Raw genomic sequence first — 18,341 nt, 5'->3', positions numbered from 1 at the left:
GGAGCAAAAGTAAAGTATCTAGGCAAGGCTACATTTCCTATATATGTTCTTGAATGACCAGGATGAACTTTCAAGGCCTCTATAACTTTGTGGCCTTATGCTTGTTATTCATGTCTGGATTGAGTTCACAAGCAGTGAGGAAGAATAGGTTGAAGGCTGACCTTGAAATCCGGAAGACTTAGTTTAAAATCTGCCTGTGGTGTGTCTAGCTGTGTGACAATGGGCAGATCACCAAACCCTCACTGCCCCAGGCAATTGTCTAAAAACATAAATTACAAATAATCCAATAATCTAAATAGATGGAGAGAGGTTTCGCATCAGGAATTTCCTATGGGGATGAAATCACAAGTCTAGACTGGAAAAAAAGATTATAGAAGTGATTATATTTCTTTTAAAGGCATTATATGGTTTTTTTTAAGACAAGAAAATGGTTTTATTAGAAAATCAAAAAGTTCAAATGAATAAACTACGTATAATGGAATTCACAGGCCCACAAAAGCAGCAATCATTTTTAAAAATAGGCATTATATGTTGATTTGAAAGAGAGAAGAGCTGGGGGAGAAGTGGCTATCCCGTGGCTCTTTTCTTTCTTTCTTTTTTTTGGTGAGGCAATTGGGGTTAAGTGATTTGCCTAGGGTCACACAGCTAGTAAGTGTCAAATGTTTGAGGCTGTATTTGAACTCAGGTCCTCCTGACTCCAGGGCTGGTGCTTTATCCACTGTACCACTTAGCTGCCCCCTTGTGGCTCTTTTCTAGGCAGAGATAGGTTAGAGTGGTAGCTACAACTATCCCTAGTGAGGGCAGATAAACCAAGTCCTAAGATGAGTAGGCAGCACAAAGTGCTCCCTCATACAGGGGAGGTGGTTATTTATATACTTTAGTTTTTCCTTTTCCTTTTTTTTGCAATCTTTAAATCATTAAATAATTAACAATATAGATTTTTGATTATTATCTACTCATCACATTTTCTTTTCCAGTTTGAAAGGTACTGTATTTCATGCTGGCGAGGAAAAATACCAATATGGGCTTCTGCTTCGTGTTCTAAGAGTTCTCCAATCAGCCTCTAATTGAGGGGAAGGGAGATGGCATAGTGAAGAGACAATGCAAATTCTGGCTCTGCTATTTACCAGTTGTGTGACTTTAGAAGGAAGGAAGGAAATAAGCCTATATTAAGCACCAACCATATGCCACATAAGCACCAGCTGTCCTAAGCTCTTTAAAAATATCATCTTGGGACAGCTAGGTGGCACAGTAGATATAGCACTAGCCCTGGATTCAGCAGGACCTGAGTTCAAATCCAGTCTCAGACACTTGACACTTACTAGCTATGTGACCCTGGGCAAGTCACTTAACCCTCATTGCCCCACAAAAAAAAATTAAAAATTAAAATAATAAATCATCTAATTTCATCCCTACAACAATCTTGGGAGATAGGTGTTATTATTATCCCTATTTTATAGCTGAGGAAACTGAGGGAGACAGAGGTTAAGGGACTTACCTATCTATGGTCACACAGCTAGTAAGTGTTCAAGTCTAGATTCGAACTCAGGTCTTCCTGATTTCAGGCCCAGAATTCTATCTGCAGTGCCACCTGCTGGTTCTGGGCAAGCCATTCAACCTCTTGCTGTCTCCCTATCCTCATATATAAAATTGGCTGGGTATTTTTACTGGATGGTTGCCTTTTATCACTGATCCTATAATAGCCAACTGGAAATCATATTGGAAATTATTAAGAGATCCCCATGTCAGTAGAACTGCAGACCTTCTTCCTATGATAGGTAGCTTATTTTGTTTTTTTTTTTTTTGGGGGGGTGGGCAATGAGGGTTAAGTGACTCACCCAAGGTCACATAGCTAGTGTCAAGTGTCTGAGGCTAGATTTGAACTCAGGTCCTCCTGAATCCAAGGGTAGTGCTTTATCCACTGTGCCACCTAGCTGCCCCCTGGTACTATCTTATTAAGAAACATTCTGTCTTTTGCTTTCCTTTTCGACTTATAGGGCACTAGAATGCATGCTAGAGAGATGCAGGAGAGAAGGAAATGATATTCCATCATTTCCTCCCTTCTAACATGTGGATTCTTATTTCAAACCGTATGTATTGCCTTCTTGTACAGCAGTCGGCTGCTCTGGAGTTGGGAGTCTCAGCATGTCACCAGCAGTGATACCTCCCTATACACATCTTCTTAGAAAAGATGGAGAGGTGCTGCAAGACAGCCCCTGGGAGAAGTCCAAGAAGGTGGTGGACTGTCTTTAGAAGCACCCCAACCCTTCCCCCCACATTATGGATACCTCCTATTCTTGACAGCTGTGTCAATTTGAATCTTAACATCTGAGTGAGAAGAAAAGCAGAGGAAGAAGGGGTGGCAGAAGAAGGGAAAAACATTGATTAGATGCCGAAGAATCTTGCATTAGAGGGAGGTCCAGATCAGAATTCAAATTTCAGGGGATGGTGGGAGGGGCACATTAACAAGGGAAGAAAGAAGGTGAAAAAGACCCCAGTGTGACACAGAATGCACCATCATAAACTACACCACCAGGAGTTGTAGAATTGTAGAAATTAGAACCAGAAGAGACCTTGAAGATTATCTAGCCTAACTTCCTCACTTCACAGATGAGGAAACAGAAATTCACAGAAATAGCAAGAGCTGGAATTTGAACACAGATCTCTTAACTCCAAACTCAGAGCTATTTCCACTGAATTAAAGTGACTTTGACATTAACAAAATTTATTTCTAAGGCAAATCAGCCAACTGAGAGAGAGATTCACTGGGTGTCAGAGTTGAACAGGACCTGTAAAATAACAATAGCTGTATCCTACACATCACAAGTTTGCTGGGAGGATCAAATGACATAATACGACAAGCACTTCAGAAAGATTCAATGTAATGAAAGGAGTAAAGGATCTGAGATTGAGGCAGTTTGGTTTAAGGAGAACACTAAACTTGGCATCAGGAAACATGGGTTCAGATGTTAGCTTTGACACTTGCTATTACTTTAACTGTGGGCAGGTCATTTCATCTATCTAAGTTTCAGTTTCCTCATTTATAAAATGGGATAAGGGGCAGCTAGGTGCTACAGTGGATAAAGCACCGGCCCTGGATTCAGGAGGACCTGAGTTCAAATCTGGCCTCAGACACTTGACACTTACTAGCTGTGTGACCCTGGGCAAGTCACTTGACCTTCATTGCCCTGCAAAAAAATAAAATAAAATTTTAAAAAATGGAATAATAATCTTTTCACCTACCTACCTCACACAGTTAACGTGAAATGTCTTATAAACATTAAAAATTTACAAAAATACAGTCTTTACTGCAGAATTTGTTTCCTTTTTGTAAGTTATTCTCCCAATAGGGAATTGAACATTAATTTTTTTTTCTGTTTCTTTATATCCCCTTCACTTGCAGTGAAATGATTCATTAACCATAGCATAGGATAATGGAAAGAACAGGAAGATAATGAACTCAAATTCTAGCTCTGCTACTTTTACTACCGAGCTGTGTGACAAGTCTATGCCTCAGTTTCTTCATCTGTAAAATGTAGATAGTAATAACCAGCCCTATTCTGTAGGGTTGTTGTGAGGATAAAATGAATTAACACATGAAAGCATTTTGCATTTAGACATTTTAGAGATGGACAGAAAGATAAATTTCTCTAATAGAAAGGCATGATGGTAAAGTGGAAATGCCATTGGATTTGAAGTTTTATTTGTAATCTTAGCTCTGCCACTTATTACCTGTGTGCTCCTTACCCCTTTGGGCTTCAGTGATCTCATATATCAATTTTGTACTCACTGATGTATAAATTCCCTTCCGGCTATATATACTGTAAGTTCGAGTCTCAGCTTTATACTTAGTGTATCCATGGGCAAGTCACTTTACTTTTCAGTTTCCTCATCTGTAAAATGGGGTTAATATTTTCACCATCTCATAGGGCTATTGTGATCTAAGGATGGTAACAACGATTAGTAACAAGGACAGTAACATTTATTAGAGAGGGTCTGATCTTAAGGTGAAGTGTGTAGGCAAAGAAAGAAGTAGAATTCAGGCCAAAATGGTACTAAGCAAAAAAAAAAAATATTTGGGTTTTCAAAGACTGTCAAAACAGAAAGGGACATTAGAAATGATTTAGTCCTTTTACAGATGAGAAAACTGAGGGGATGAAGTGACTTACCCAAAACTATGTAGCTAGTAGGTGATGAATCAAATCCTGGTCTGTTGTTTCTAAACTCAGTTTTTTTTCCATTGCATCCTGCTGCCTCTTCTTTTCGGGGGGGGGGGGGGGAAGTGGAGAAAGTATGAGGGAGGAGGTTTAAAAATAGGTTTTTGTGTGGTGTTGACAGGAGTCTTGAAATGTCCACGTTCCATTTCTCCTTATCTGTTGCTGAATGGATTTGGAGAAAGTAAGCGACAATTTCCTATGGAAATTCCATATCTAATCTCAACTGACTAATCCTTTTACTACTTTCCTACATGATTTTCTAGACCATTCCCCATATTGATTAATCCAAAACTCTTCTCTCCTGAAACCTCCTATAGTACCCCCTCCCTTAACCTTTACAGCTAAAGATCAAATCTTACACTTTATTGGGAAAACAGAGGTCATTCACTGTGAACTCTCTCTTCTCTTTATCTCACAGTTCTTTAACATCATCACCTATTTCCTTCTTTACTTTGCTCTCTAATAAAGAATTGGACTTTCTCCTTGCCAAGGTCATCCTTTTTATATGTACCCTTGATTCTATTCCTTACCATTTCCACTGGCATATTGTTCCCACCCTCATCCTTTTCTCTCTCTAATCTTTAATTTCTCCCTATCTACTGTTTCCTTCCTTTACAGTCCAATTTCTCACATTCTTAGAAAACCTTCACTACATCTTACCATGTTGCAAGCTATCATTCTATGTATTTTCTCCATTTTTCATCCAAACTCCTTGGAAAACATTCTCTATATTTATTGCTTTTGCTTCCTTTCCTCTCATTTTAGTTTAAAAATTCTATAATCTGGTTTCCTACCTTATCACATAACTGAAACTGCCTTTTCCAAAGTTACCAGTGAGCAATCTCTTAATTGTCAATTCTGATGATTTTTTTCTTAATCCTTATCTTTTTCTATCTCTCCACATGACATCGTTGACCATCCTCTTCTATATACTCTTTCCTCTTTGGATTTCCCTGACACTGCTTTTTTCTCGGTTCTTCTACTTGAAAGATTGCTTTGCCTCAGTCTCCTTTGCTGTCATGATATGTTGTAAATGTGGGCTTACTCCAAAGCTCTGTTCTAGCCTTTCTTCGCTGTTGATTTCATGATCTATATTTCCAGCCTTAGTTCCTCTCTTGAATTCCAGTTCTATATCAGCAATTTCTGAATAAGCATTTAAAATTAAATGTCCAAAACAATCTCAAAATCATGTCCCAAATGGAACTTAACTATATTTTCCCTGAAATACTGTCTATCAAACTTCCCTATTTATGGAGAAGACATTATCATCTTTCCAATCATTGAGTCATTATTATCATCGATTCCTCGTGCACTTTCATCACAAATATCCAAACACTTCTCTAGTCTTGTTTCTGCTACCACAACATCTCTGGCATCTTGTTTCCTTCTCTCCACTCACACAGATACCAGCCTAGTTCAGGCTCTTACCACCTCTCACTGGGACTAGTGCAATATAGCTTCCTCATTGGTCTCTCTGCCTAAAGTCTCTCCTTTGTCTAATCCATTTTTCCCCAGTTGCTAGGGATTTTCCTAAAGCAAAAGTTGGACCATGTCATTCCTAGGATCAGTAAGCTGCAATGGCTCCCTGTTACCTTCAGGATCAAATATAAACTCCTCTGTTTGGTATTTAAAACCTTTTCCAACTTTGCCCTATCTACATTTCCATCCTTCTTGTGCTCCCTCTCCATGTACATTATAATCCAGCCAAACTGCCTCTCTTGCTGTTTCTCACAAATGGCATTCTATCTCTTCTCTCTGTGCCTTTGCATTGGCTATCCCCCATATCTGGAATGTGCTTCCCCCCACCCTTAGCTCAAGTACTACCTCCTACATGAGGCCATTTCTTATGTCCCCCCCCCCCCCCAACTGCTACTTCCTTCTCTTCAAAATTTTTCTGTATGGGGGCAGCTAGGTGGCGCAGTGGATAAAGCACTGGCCCTGGAGTCAGGAGGACCTGAGCTCAAAACTGGCCTCAGACACTTGACACTTACTAGCTGTGTGACTCTGGGCAAGTCACTTAACCTTCATTGCCCCTCAAAAAAAAAAAGATTCAAGAGGATTCAAACCTTTTTGCAAAAGTATTCTGTATCTATTGTCTATCTGTCTGTCTGTCTATCTATCTATCTATCCATCCAAGCTGGTTTTCATCTCACCCCAGCTCCACTGTAAGCTCAACACATAATAGATGCTTACTAAAAGCTTATTGACAGATTGAATTGATCGTCTCTTCCAGAGCATCATCATCATAATCAATATTTGCATAGCAAAGATTTTTATATACATTTTATTATTTAAACCTTACAGAAACCTACAAAATAGAAACTACAGGTACAATTATGAAGAGGTACAGATGAAGAAATTGACGTACTTGTCCATGGTTACATACCTACTAAATATCAAGACAAGAGATTATTGCTGAAACCTCCATTTCAGTTGACATAGCTTCCATTGATAAGTGGGTTTCTGCTTTTCCTTCAGCAGTGTTTGACAGCCAAATCAACTCCTTCCTTCTAGGAAGAATTTTTTAAAAATTTCTTTGATATCATATCATGTACCATGGCAGCCCTGTTCTCTAAGTAAGTAGCAGAAAGAACTTTTGTCACTTATTCTGAAAGCTTCTGTGAGTAGGCAATATAAGAACATTAACTGAGCTTTTGGAAGAGTCAGCACAGATTCAACATCTGCATGTTCCCCTCACCTATGAATTCTAAGGTCAGAGAGATCAATGAACTCTGTTCTTGGTACATTAAGGCCAGTGTGTTTTCCTTTGCATTACGAAATGCAGAGTTAGAGGAATAAACAAGGTCAGGAGTAGTCATTCATTCAACAAGGAAAGAATTGGCAGCTCAGGTTCTTGAAGGATTACTTGACTACTTTCAGGGGAGGGGGCACATCATTAGGGCTGCCCTAGAAAATGGGAGGCAGGGATATTGGAAATGATGGCAGTTTTCCAAGTGTTTCTTAATGGGTCTTTACTTTCTTTTTCTCTCTTGGTTGGCTACATTGTTTTGGTTCACATTCTGAAAGAGAGCCATTTACAGGAATCAGAGCCACAAAAAGGGGAGGATGTTTTTGTAGACTATAGAGCTATAAGCGGAGAATGTGTATTTCTGTAAATGTTGCTTAGGAGAATTTTATTTTCCTTTTATGATACATTGTCCACTTTGTTCATACAGGTGGGGATAAGAAATCATGTACCAGGGATTTACAAGGCAGAAACATTTAATAGAATTGAAATAAATGACTTCACATTCTTTGAGTAGGAGACTTTTCGGGGTGGGGGGAAGAGAATGTGACTTTTTAACAGAGCATTGCTTTCTTTGGTTTTTGGCCTTGATAGAGATCTGATTGGTGGATTAAAAATTTTTCCTTGACTGACTGGTCATTGTCATTGAAGTTCAGAAGGTGAGCCTATGTCTTCCTTCTCCTATTCCCTCTTCATCATCTATCCCTTGTTCTCATAGGGTTTCACTGAAACGTCATGTTATAACCACAGGATTTTGGTCTAGCTAGGACCTAATAAGGCATTTGTCCTCCTTGGGTTACTGGGAAATAATTTATTTTCCTAGCTTCCAAATATTACTTGTTTGGCCTTGTTTAGCCAAACTGAACTAAAGAAATGCCCACTAGTCATCACTAGATAATATTGAGAGTAATTCAGATTATCATAAAGTTGTACGTTGGGAGACCACATGATATAGTGATAAAAGCAGTAGATTGGGAGTCAGATTGAATGCTGGCTCTAATATTTATTACTTGTGTGACTGTGGACAAGTGGACTGGGGACTTTGATCAAGCAATAAGTCTTTATTAAGAGCCTACCGAGTATAGTAAGTGCTATATAAATGTTAGCTATTATTATCATTTTCACTGTGGTAGGCATTGGGGATACAAAGAAAAAAGGGAAAAGTTCTTGCCTTTGGGGGCAGCTAGGTGGCACAGTGGATTAAAGCACCAGCCCTGGATTCAGAAGGACCTGAGTTCAAATCCAGCCTCAGACACATGACACTTACTAGCTGTGTGATCCTGGGTAAGTCACTTAACCCTCATTGCCCTGCAAAAAGAATAAAGAAATAGTTCTTGCCTTCAAGGGGTTTACATTTTATTGGTAGAAACAACATGTACATATAGAAACGTATGCAAAATACACCATAAATACAACATCTTTTGTTTTTTAGTGAGGTAATTGGGGTTAAGTGACTTTCCCAGGGTCACACAGCTAGTAAGTGTTAAGTGTATGAGGCCGGATTTGAACTCAGGTACTCCTGACTCCAGGGCCGGTGCTCTATCCACTGTGCCACCTAGCTGCCCCAGAGTGAGGTCTTTTTTAATCCCCTACCCTCAAATTGTAAGAAGTCTCCCTCAAAATGATGTTACATTGGGGCAGCTAGGTGGTGCAGTGGATAGAGCACCGGCCCTGGAGTCAGGAGTACCTGAGTTCAAATCTGACCTCAGACACTTTACACTTACTAGCTGTGTGACCCTGGGAAAGTCACTTAACCCCAATTGCCTCACTTAAAAAAAAAAAAAAAGACCTCACTTCAGAGATGGCATTTGAGCTGAACTTTGAAGGAACCTGTCTATTCTGAGAAGCAGAGCTGAGGATGGTGTGCATTTCAAACATAGCTGACAACCCATACAAAGACATGAAGATGGGAGGTTGAGTACCATCTATGAAAAACAGCAAAGACAAGCTGGGCTGCATTGTGGCTTGCCAGAATAGGAGGATTTCAGCGTCCTTAGCCATAAAATGAGCTGATTTTACTAGGTAATCTCTAAGGTCCCCTCAGGTATAAATCTGTGATCCTATGGATTTATTTCATTGTCTCTGCCTGGTCAGCTCAGTCAACACAGATGGAACATCTCAAAAAGCCAAGAGCATGGATTTTATTGCCGTGAGAGTCAGTCAGTCAATATCACTATGTTCACATGGTCACAGACTACACCCTGCCCTCTGGCTAGCCATCTGACAAGTGAAATGTATGCTGCAGGTCACAATAAGGAATGGATGGTAATAGCACGCATCTGGGAGCCTCTATAGCAACTAATTTCCCCTTCTGCTCAGCTGAATTTGTCTTAATCAAACCTTATCATTTTCACGTCATGAATCACAAAGTTAACTTAAGAGCCTATTTCATTCCGTTTATCCCAGGTGCTAAAATTGTACCCCACAAATATAGAAAGGATCACACATGACTTTAGAACTGGGCATCTTGAGAAATCATTATATAAATATATCCCAATAGCCATAAGCCAAACAACAAAACTTTTAATTGACACAAAATAAAGTAAATAACAAACACAAAGAGGTACAACCCCCCACATATTCCCAATGCTGTTGTTGTGAGAGTCATTACTCCCAATTAAACTCAAGATCCTATAGCTGTGCCCTATGTATAACATCCCCCCCTTGTTCTGGTTCCCGGAAACCATCTGTGCCTAGTTATTCATTCCATCTTTAAAGCTGCCGTTTCTCTTTGCCCCCTAACTTCTGTTTGTTCTGTTCTATGCAGAGACTTAAGGTCCCCTTCTGTTCTAACATTCAGTATTTTCGTGCTAAATAGCTTCATACTTCCATACTGCAGGGTTGAAATGTCCTGGTTTGGGTAGCTAGGTGGCACAGTGGATAAAGCACTGGCCTTGGATTCAGGAGGACCTGAGTTCAAATCCAGCCTCAGACACTTGACACTTACTAGCTGTGTGACCCTGGGCAAGTCACTTAACCCCAATTGCCCAGCAAAAAAAAGAAAAGAAAAGAAATGTCCTGGTTTGTGGCTTCTTCCTCTGAATCTGGGTTTGGAAAACAAAGATCTCAAGACTCCTCAGAAATCAGCAGATTGCAGTCGGAAGGTATTTCACAACCAGGGGCATAGCAGTAGTGTCAAGAGCACAGACCTCGGAGATAGATTGTGGGGCTTGGATTTAGGAAGATCTGAGTTTGAATCCTGCCTTCAACATTTACTGTCTGTGTGACCCTGGCAAATTATTTCTATACCTCCATTTCCTCAACTATAAAATGGGGATAAATAATACCACTTACCTCACAGGGCTGTTGTGAGGATCAAAGAGTAATATCATTAATGCCCTTTGTGTGGACAGAGAGGTGAAAGAGGCCCATCCTGTGGGAAATGATGGCAGTTTGTCTAGCTGGGGCAATGGCAGTTTGGGGTTAAGCCCCATGTATGTATAACTTTGTTATTTCAGCTAATCCTGTCTTATTTTCCCAAGGGGAGATAGACCCAGTTAAAGTTGGCAGCCAAGCTGGCTCTCAGCTTAAGCGGGTGAAGAATAACATGACATCAAAACTAGATGTTTTGCAGCTAGATTGCTCTCCCGTGGAGAGTCAGGCCAAAGCAGGCTTCAGCTGTCCGAGCAGTGTACAGCTCAGTCCTTTGTGCTGGCTTCATTCTTGGCTTAAAGTGGGTGCACCTAATATCTGGCACTATCAATCTCAACTTATTAGAGACCTGCACTCCAGTAAAGAAAATGAAAAGATTGTTCCAGGCAAGAGTTCAAGGGCCTTCCAAAATAGAGTTTGAAGGCTGCTTCTTCTTCTTTTTAAAAAAGTTTTTCTTATCCTTAGCCTTTTCTTTTTATAATTCCCCTCTATATTTTCCTCTCTCCCTCCCAGAGAACCTCCCATTTAACAAAGAATTTTTTAAAAGAAAAAAGAGGAAGAAAAGGGAGAAAACACCCAAACTAATCAATACTTTTTTTTTTAAATGAATTTTTATTGATGTCCTTTGTTTTTGTACCATCATAATAGTTTTCCCCAGAATCTCTCTCCCTCCCTTCTAGAGAGCCATTCCATATAACAAGTAGTTTTTTTTTTAAACTCAAAAAAGAAAAGAAAATGAAGAGGAAAAAAATCAACACAACTGATCAATATATTGAAAAAAGTCTGAAAATACACTCAATGTACAATGCCTGGGGAATTTGCACCTCTGTGAAAAGGTGGTTTGGGAGTATCTTTTTATATCTTGTCTTTCTAGCTATGCTTGTTTTTTTTTTTTTTTTTTAGTGAGGCAATTTGGGGTTAAGTGACTTGCCCAGGGTCACACAGCTAGTAAGTGTTAAGTGTCTGAGGCCGGATTTGAACTCAGGTACTCCTGACTCCAGGGCCGGTGCTCTATCCACTGCGCCACCTAGCTGCCCCTATGCTTGTTCTTTATAATTATGCAATATTCATTTTTGATTTTTGAATTTTCGTAGTTGTTCCTTCCACTTATATAATCAATACATTTTTAAAAATCTGAATTGGGGTATTTTACTAGATGACAAAAAAAGTGGATTTTGGCTTCTATGAGAGGACTGTGAGGATCCAGCTTTCACTCTCAGACATTCATAAAATTTTGGGGAAGGACAAATCTGGATAAAGTATTGGTGACATCCCTGTTAGTACAGTTCAGTGGGCCATGAACCTCTGTGGCAGACTTGGCTTACCAACAGACCATTGAGATAATGAGATAACACATATAAAGGCCTTTGCAAACTTTAAAGGTAGTTTTGTACACGCTAGCTATATTCTTGTCTAAGCTAACCCCCTCACTTTGCAGAAGAGAAAGCTGAGATCACAGAAGTGAAATGACTTCTTCCAAATATATAAAATATTTCCTGCACTCCAAACTCAAGCTAAATCCAATTAGTAGCTATTCCCCAAACTGAACATTCCATCTCCCGCCTTAGGTTATTTTCACTATTCCCCCTACTCCCTCTGCTCCAGTACTCAATACCTGAAATTTCCTCACATCAATCTCTCATAATGTTGATTTTTTGTCAAGTCTCAGGTGTAGTGTCACTCTCTTGGGAGAAGCAATCCATAATCACCCCAATTGTTAGGACTCTCTCACATTTCAAAATAGGTTGTCTTTATTTATATGTATATATGTTGTATACCAGACAGTTTTATGTACAGGGCAAGCTTTATTTCTCTTTTTTAAAAAATAAGTTTTTTATTGATATTTTCTCTTTCTGTTACTATGATCACCATAGTATCCCAAATATATCTTCCCCTACTCTTCCCAGAGAACAATCTTATATGACAAATAGTATTTTTTCGAGATAAAAAGAGTAAGCATAACTGATCAATATATTGAAAAAATATGAAAATAGGTACTATGCACCTTCCACTACCACAGAAAGGGAAGTTGGGGGTATCTTCACATATCTCTTTATTTGAGTCCCACTTGATCTTTCTAATTTTGTTTTTGTTGTTGTTGTTGGGGCAATGAGGGTTAAGTGACTTGCCCAGGATCACACAGCTAGTAAGTGTCAAGTGTCTGAGGCCGGATTTGAACTCAGGTTCTCCTGAATCCAGGGCCAGTGCTTTATCTACTGCACCACCTAGTTGCCCCCCCCCTTTTCTCCCTAGGGCAATGAGAGTTAAGTGACTTGCCCAGGGTCACACAGATGGATTCGAACTCAGATTTTCCTGAATCCAGGGCCAGTGTTTTATCCACTGTGCCACCTAGCTGTCCGATCTTTCTAATTTTGATACATTTACTTTTGATTTTCTTGGTGTGGAATTGTTCTTCCATTTACATTGTTGTAGTTACTGTGTATGTTGTCGTTTTCTTGGCTCTGTTTACTTCCCTCTGCATCAGTTCATATAGATCTTTCCATGCTTCTTTGCATTCATTATACACATAATTTCTTACAGTCCAGTAATATTTTATTATATTCATGTTCCACAACTTGTTAGTCATTCCCCTATTGATGGACATCTACTTTGTTTTCAATTTTTAGCTATCACAAAATGGTGTAATATTTTGGAGTATATAGAGAAGGCAAGATTGATCTCATTATTTTCTTTGCATTCCTAACACCTAACACAGTCTTGTGCATAGTAGGTGTTTGATAGGTGTTTATTGAAGTCAAACTCGCATCCTTTGATTTCAAATCCAATGCTTTTTCTTTTTTTCTTTTTCTTTTTAAAAACATTCTTTTAAAAAAATTTCAGTTCCAAATTCTCTTCAACCCTCTAGCTCCACCCCCACTCATTGAAAGGCAAACAATACAATACCCATTATAAATGTGAAGTCATGCAAGACATATTTTCATATTAGCCATATTATAAAAGACAAAGGAGAAAAAGAAAAAAGAAAGTGAAAAAAAAACCCACTTAAATCTGCATTTCAATCAGTCCTCTCTCTGGTGGTAGATAGCATTTTTCTTCATGAGTCCTTTGGAATTGTTGTGGATCCCAAATCCAATGATCTTTCACAATTATACTGCATTGTTAACTGAGTGGTTTTTATTGCTTCCCATGTTTTACTGCTATTTACCAGTGGCTCCAAAAATCAAGTGGTCAAGACTGCTCCCCCATTGGCTGATGATAATAAACAATAAATTCAATTTGGAGGAAAGTCTTTTCCACCTCTACTAAACATAACGAAGAAGATAGTTATTTGATATTTGCCTCCAAATTTCAATTGCACAATAATAAGGACGGTACCCATTTGTAGCACTTTATATTTTATAAACAACTTCCCATGAAGCAAAGTCATGATGCATGCAGGGCTAATATCATTATCCCTGAGGATAACTGAGGTTCAGAAGAGTCACATTGTTTGCCCAGAGCTATGACTTGAACCTTGAAGGTCTTATGGTTTCTGATCCATTACATCATACAGCCTTTCTGCAGGTTTTGTATCACTGATTATGACTGGAGGGGGAAAAGGTTTTAAGAAGCATCTAGGGGAAGCTAGGTGGTGCAGCGGATAGAGCACCGGCCCTGGAGTCAGGAGTACCTGAGTTCAAATCCGGCCTCAGACACTTAACACTTACTAGCTGTGACCCTGGGCAAGTCACTTAACCCCAATTGCCTCACTAAAAAGAAGAAGCAGCAGCAGCAGCAGCAGCAGCATCTGGTTTTCAGACTGAATTGTAGAGATGGGGGTAAAGTTCAACATAGATTTAAAAACTGCTATTCTCTTTGAACCTGAGTGGGAGCCACTGAAAGTTATAAGGTCAGTGACATAGTTCCATAATGCTTATCATTTGCTTTTCTTGTACACTAAGAAAAATTGTGCATTTGTGTACACACATACAGAAACATGCTACGTATACATAGGATGATATTTTGTTACTGTAATTTATTGGGTTTGAATTTGGAGAATGCTAACTTTTTTTTTTTTACAGCAGACAGCTCTGGGTAACATAAGTGAGGAAAAAATATAAAAAACAAAGTTCCAAATTTCTTTTTTTCTAAGGTTTGAGCTTCTGACCTTTTGTCCCCTTGGCCTCCCACTGTGGAGAAGAACTCCAGTTGTGATCAACCATTCCTTGAAATCTTAATTATAGCTGACCCTGCTGTAGTACAGGATGCTTCCTTCTGCCTAAAACCACTAATTAAGGTTTTTTTCCTGGGGTGCTTCTGCATTACCCCATCCCCTTCAAATGAGGAAATGATATTTTGCAATAGCAGTTGAAAAGCAATTGGCTTTCCTGTGTGATCTGTGTGGATGAGTTAGCTTGCCTTCTCTAATGTTGTTTTGAGATTCCTTAACTTCTCTTATATTAGCCAGCAATCTGTGAAACCAAGCAAGAATTCTCCCCAGGATGAGGGTCTGTCTGGTGGCCAGTCATATGTCCTATTTACTTACAAAATATTACTGGAAGGAGGAGGTGAAATCTGAGGCCTATGAATCAGCTAGTTTCTTTAATCCAGCCTGGCATAAAGCCACATCTGTTTGGAATTAATTCCCCTTGAGTTCCCCTTGTGGGGGAAGGGGATATGTCTTTTTCTGTGAGGAAATTGGAGAAGGAGTAGAGGCGGTTAAAGGGTTAATGAAATAGGGTTAATAGTTCACCTAACATAGTGTCTCTGTTTTGCATATGATGGGCTTTTTATGTTTTGGGATGTAGACTTTTCTCTTCTATTAAAAACAATATAAGATCAAGGGTGAAAAGGTGGTTTTCCAGTTATAATTAGATATACCTTTGTTGTTTATGGGGAGGTAGAGGGACAGAGACAGAATTAATATGATAAAATGCTTTATAGAGTAAGTACACAGTGTTTGTTGAATGATTAAAAAATGAGTGAACCCCCCCCCCAACACACACACAAATGGCCTCATGTATCAGTAAATTTTTGATATGGCACTTTTTGTCCAACTACTTAAGTAAATTAATATGCTAGATTAAAAGAGTTCCCAAAGTGGGACTTATTTCTACTGTTATTAATAGTAAAATCATGCCATGCCTTTCTTAACTATTCTGAAACTAGTCACATTGGGAAATAAAGACAAGAGTCAGAAGTATGCATTTTAAGTAATTGTCTAACAGGTTCTGGGTAAGTGACCCTTCTGTCATGAGAATTAAATAGGGTTATATGTTAAATATTTAAGACATACCCCATCTGCTTCCAAAAGGACTTGAGGCAGCTTAAAATTTAAAACAATTTAAGACATTTTAGGAATAAAATAGAACAGAGATTATCAGAAAAAAATGACTGACATTTTCTTAGTGCTTTACAAACATTCTTTTATTTAATCCTCAGCCTTTTGAGGGAAGCAGTACAGGTATTATTGTTCCTGTTTCATAGATGAGGAAATAGGCCCAGAGGGTGAAGTGATTTCATAGAATCTGAGTTGGAAGGGACTTCTGGTCCATTACCTGGACAGGGATCCTCTCAATATTGCAATATCATCAATCAAAGTAGAATAGCCTCTAGGCTAGTGGTGAGGGCCCATGTGGGAGCATGAGCAACACAATTCCTCCTAAAGAAGTCCATTCTACTTTTGGAAGGCTCTAATTGTTAGCAAGTTTCTCTTTACAGCAAACCTAAACCCACCTATTATTTCTACTTCTGTGATATGGGTCAAATCTTATCTTTGATTCAAGCGAGGCCTTGTTAAGGTCAAGAACTTTAGTGCAAATATTCTTTTTTTTTTTTTTTTTTAGATAGGCAATTGGGGTTAAGTGACTTGCCCAGGGTCACACAGCTAGTAAGTGTCTGAGGCCAGATTTGAACTCATGTACTCCTGACTCCAGGGCCAATGCTCTATCCACTGCGCCACCTAGCTGTCCCTTAGTGCAAATATTCTGATACCAAATTCCATGCTCTTTCCACTTTACCTGCACTCCTCTCCAAGTTAGGGAACATTTCAGGCATGAAAGAAAGAGGTTAGTTTGAGCTGAGAATAATATCATTTGAATAAGCTGAGGGAAGAGATGATGTTCCAGGTGAGGTGAAAAACACGGACAAAGACCTAGAGGCAGGAAGGAAGGAGTATGGCCTATTTGTAGGACGGGACAGAGAGCAGCCTAAATAGAGACAAGGGTATTTATTGGGAAGTACCAGGATGCCATATTATAGAAGACCTTAGTCTATGGTTGTTTAGGGCCGAAAAGTTCTTTGAACCGGGAAAAAATAATAAATATATATACACATATGCATGTATATATACATATATATGTATGTATATATGTATACCAAAGCATAATTGGAAGGGCCCTTAAAGGTCATCTATTTAAGATTGCCTGAGTAAGAATTCATGTGAAATCTGAGAGGGGAAGGTTGTTATTGACAAGGGAGGATCAGGGAATACATATTTACTGATTTCTTTGTTCAAAACATTTTAGAGGGGCAACTAGGTGGCACAGTGGATAGAGCGCCAGCCCTGGAGTCAGGAGGACCTGAGTTCAAATCCAGCCTCAGATACTTGACACTTACTAGCTGTGTGACCCTGGGCAAGTCACTTAACCCCAATTGCCTCACCAAAAAACAAAACAAAACAAAACATTTTGGGGGATAGAATGTATATAGCAGAGGTTTCAAAACTCAGGAATGCAGTTAGATTAAAATGTAATTGGTAGGGGCAGCTAGATGGCGCAGTGGCTAAACCACTGGCCCTGGATTCAGGAGGACCTGAGTTCAAATCCAGCCTCAGATACTTGACACTTACTAGCTGTGTGACCCTGGGCAAGTCACTTAACTCTCATTGCCCTGAAAAAAAATGTAATTGGTAAATGTTTAACAAAATAAATAAAAATACAGCACTGCATAGTCAATGTTAATTTGTGGTCTTCTAAGTCAGTCTGCCACCAAGCACCATTTCTGTTTGGGTTTGAAACCACTGGTACAGTGCAGTTCATGATCTATTAATAGGGACAACTTGGTTATGTTCTCTTCTCGTTTTGGAGAAGACACTGTCATCTGTATTCCTTCTCTGGAGCCTTGCACAGTGCTGGGTCTCCAATAGAGACTCAGGAAATATTTCCTCATTGCCTTGTGAATTCAGGCTAATGTGTTTCCTGGCTTTCCACAAAGTACCTATGAGACAATGGTTTCATAAACTATAATTAGCTTTTTTCTCTAAAAATTGATTTGCTATTCCTAACATTTCTCCCTCTCTCCAACAATCAGGTGAAAATGAAATCCTTGCAACTCTGCATGATATTGCAAGCAAGAATAAGATCTGGAGATCCTACATTGGCATGGGCTATTATAACTGCTCGGCACCTCAAGCCATTATCCGGAATTTGTTGGAGAATGCAGGATGGTAATGTATTTTCTGAATAACAACACATTAGAAATTCAACAAACACCTTTGCTATTATGATTTTGTTTTTAAATTTAATTTTATTATTTTAAATGAACAACATTTCTTTTCTCTCCCTCCCATTTTCTTCTACCTCTCCTGCTGGAGAAAAAAAGAGGAAATATAAAACCCTTAAATCAAATGTACATAGTAAGGTAAATCAAATCCCTACAGTATCCACAAGTGAAAATATATGTCTTATTCATTATCTTTAATCTATTACCTCTCTTTTCAGGAGGTGGGCTTCATGGTTGATCCAGGGTTATTTGGAAACATGTTTGGTCATCATACTGATCAGAGTTCTAAAGTCTTTCAAGGTTATTTTTCTTGTAAAATTGTTCTTATGCTTTTATAAATGACTCTCCTGGTTCTGCTTACTTTGCTCTGTATCAGTTCATATAAGTCTTCCCAAGTTTCTTTGAAACTGTCTTTTTCATAATTTCTTACAATTTGATATTATTTTCAAAGAGGATGGTGTACTTTGATAAAGTACTGGATTTAGTTTAGAAGAACTAGGTTTAAATCCCAATTGTTTCTGTGTTGACTCTGTGATCTTGGGCAAATCACTTCATGTATTCGA

The 18,341-nt window shown here is 38.9% G+C and overlaps 1 protein-coding gene across 2 annotated transcripts in view; it reads left to right on the top strand.

The window, feature by feature from the left end:
* Nucleotides 1-18,341, top strand: part of GLDC (glycine decarboxylase) — a 125,248-nt gene that overhangs the window by 9,501 nt on the left and 97,406 nt on the right. Inside the window, exon 3 of one of the 2 annotated variants that reach the window (XM_043974717.1) lies at nucleotides 17,587-17,722. In XM_043974717.1, coding sequence (XP_043830652.1) covers nucleotides 17,587-17,722 — 136 coding nt within the window. Of the gene's footprint in view, nucleotides 1-17,586; nucleotides 17,723-18,061; nucleotides 18,079-18,341 lie in introns of those variants that run through there. The other variant, XM_043974721.1, reaches the window with a different exon arrangement.

The sequence above is a fragment of the Dromiciops gliroides genome, chromosome 1, assembly GCF_019393635.1.
Source record: "Dromiciops gliroides isolate mDroGli1 chromosome 1, mDroGli1.pri, whole genome shotgun sequence".
Classification (NCBI taxonomy): Eukaryota; Metazoa; Chordata; class Mammalia; order Microbiotheria; family Microbiotheriidae; genus Dromiciops; species Dromiciops gliroides.
Note: the sequence above shows the minus strand (reverse complement) of the source record. Positions and strands in the feature narration are given on the sequence as shown.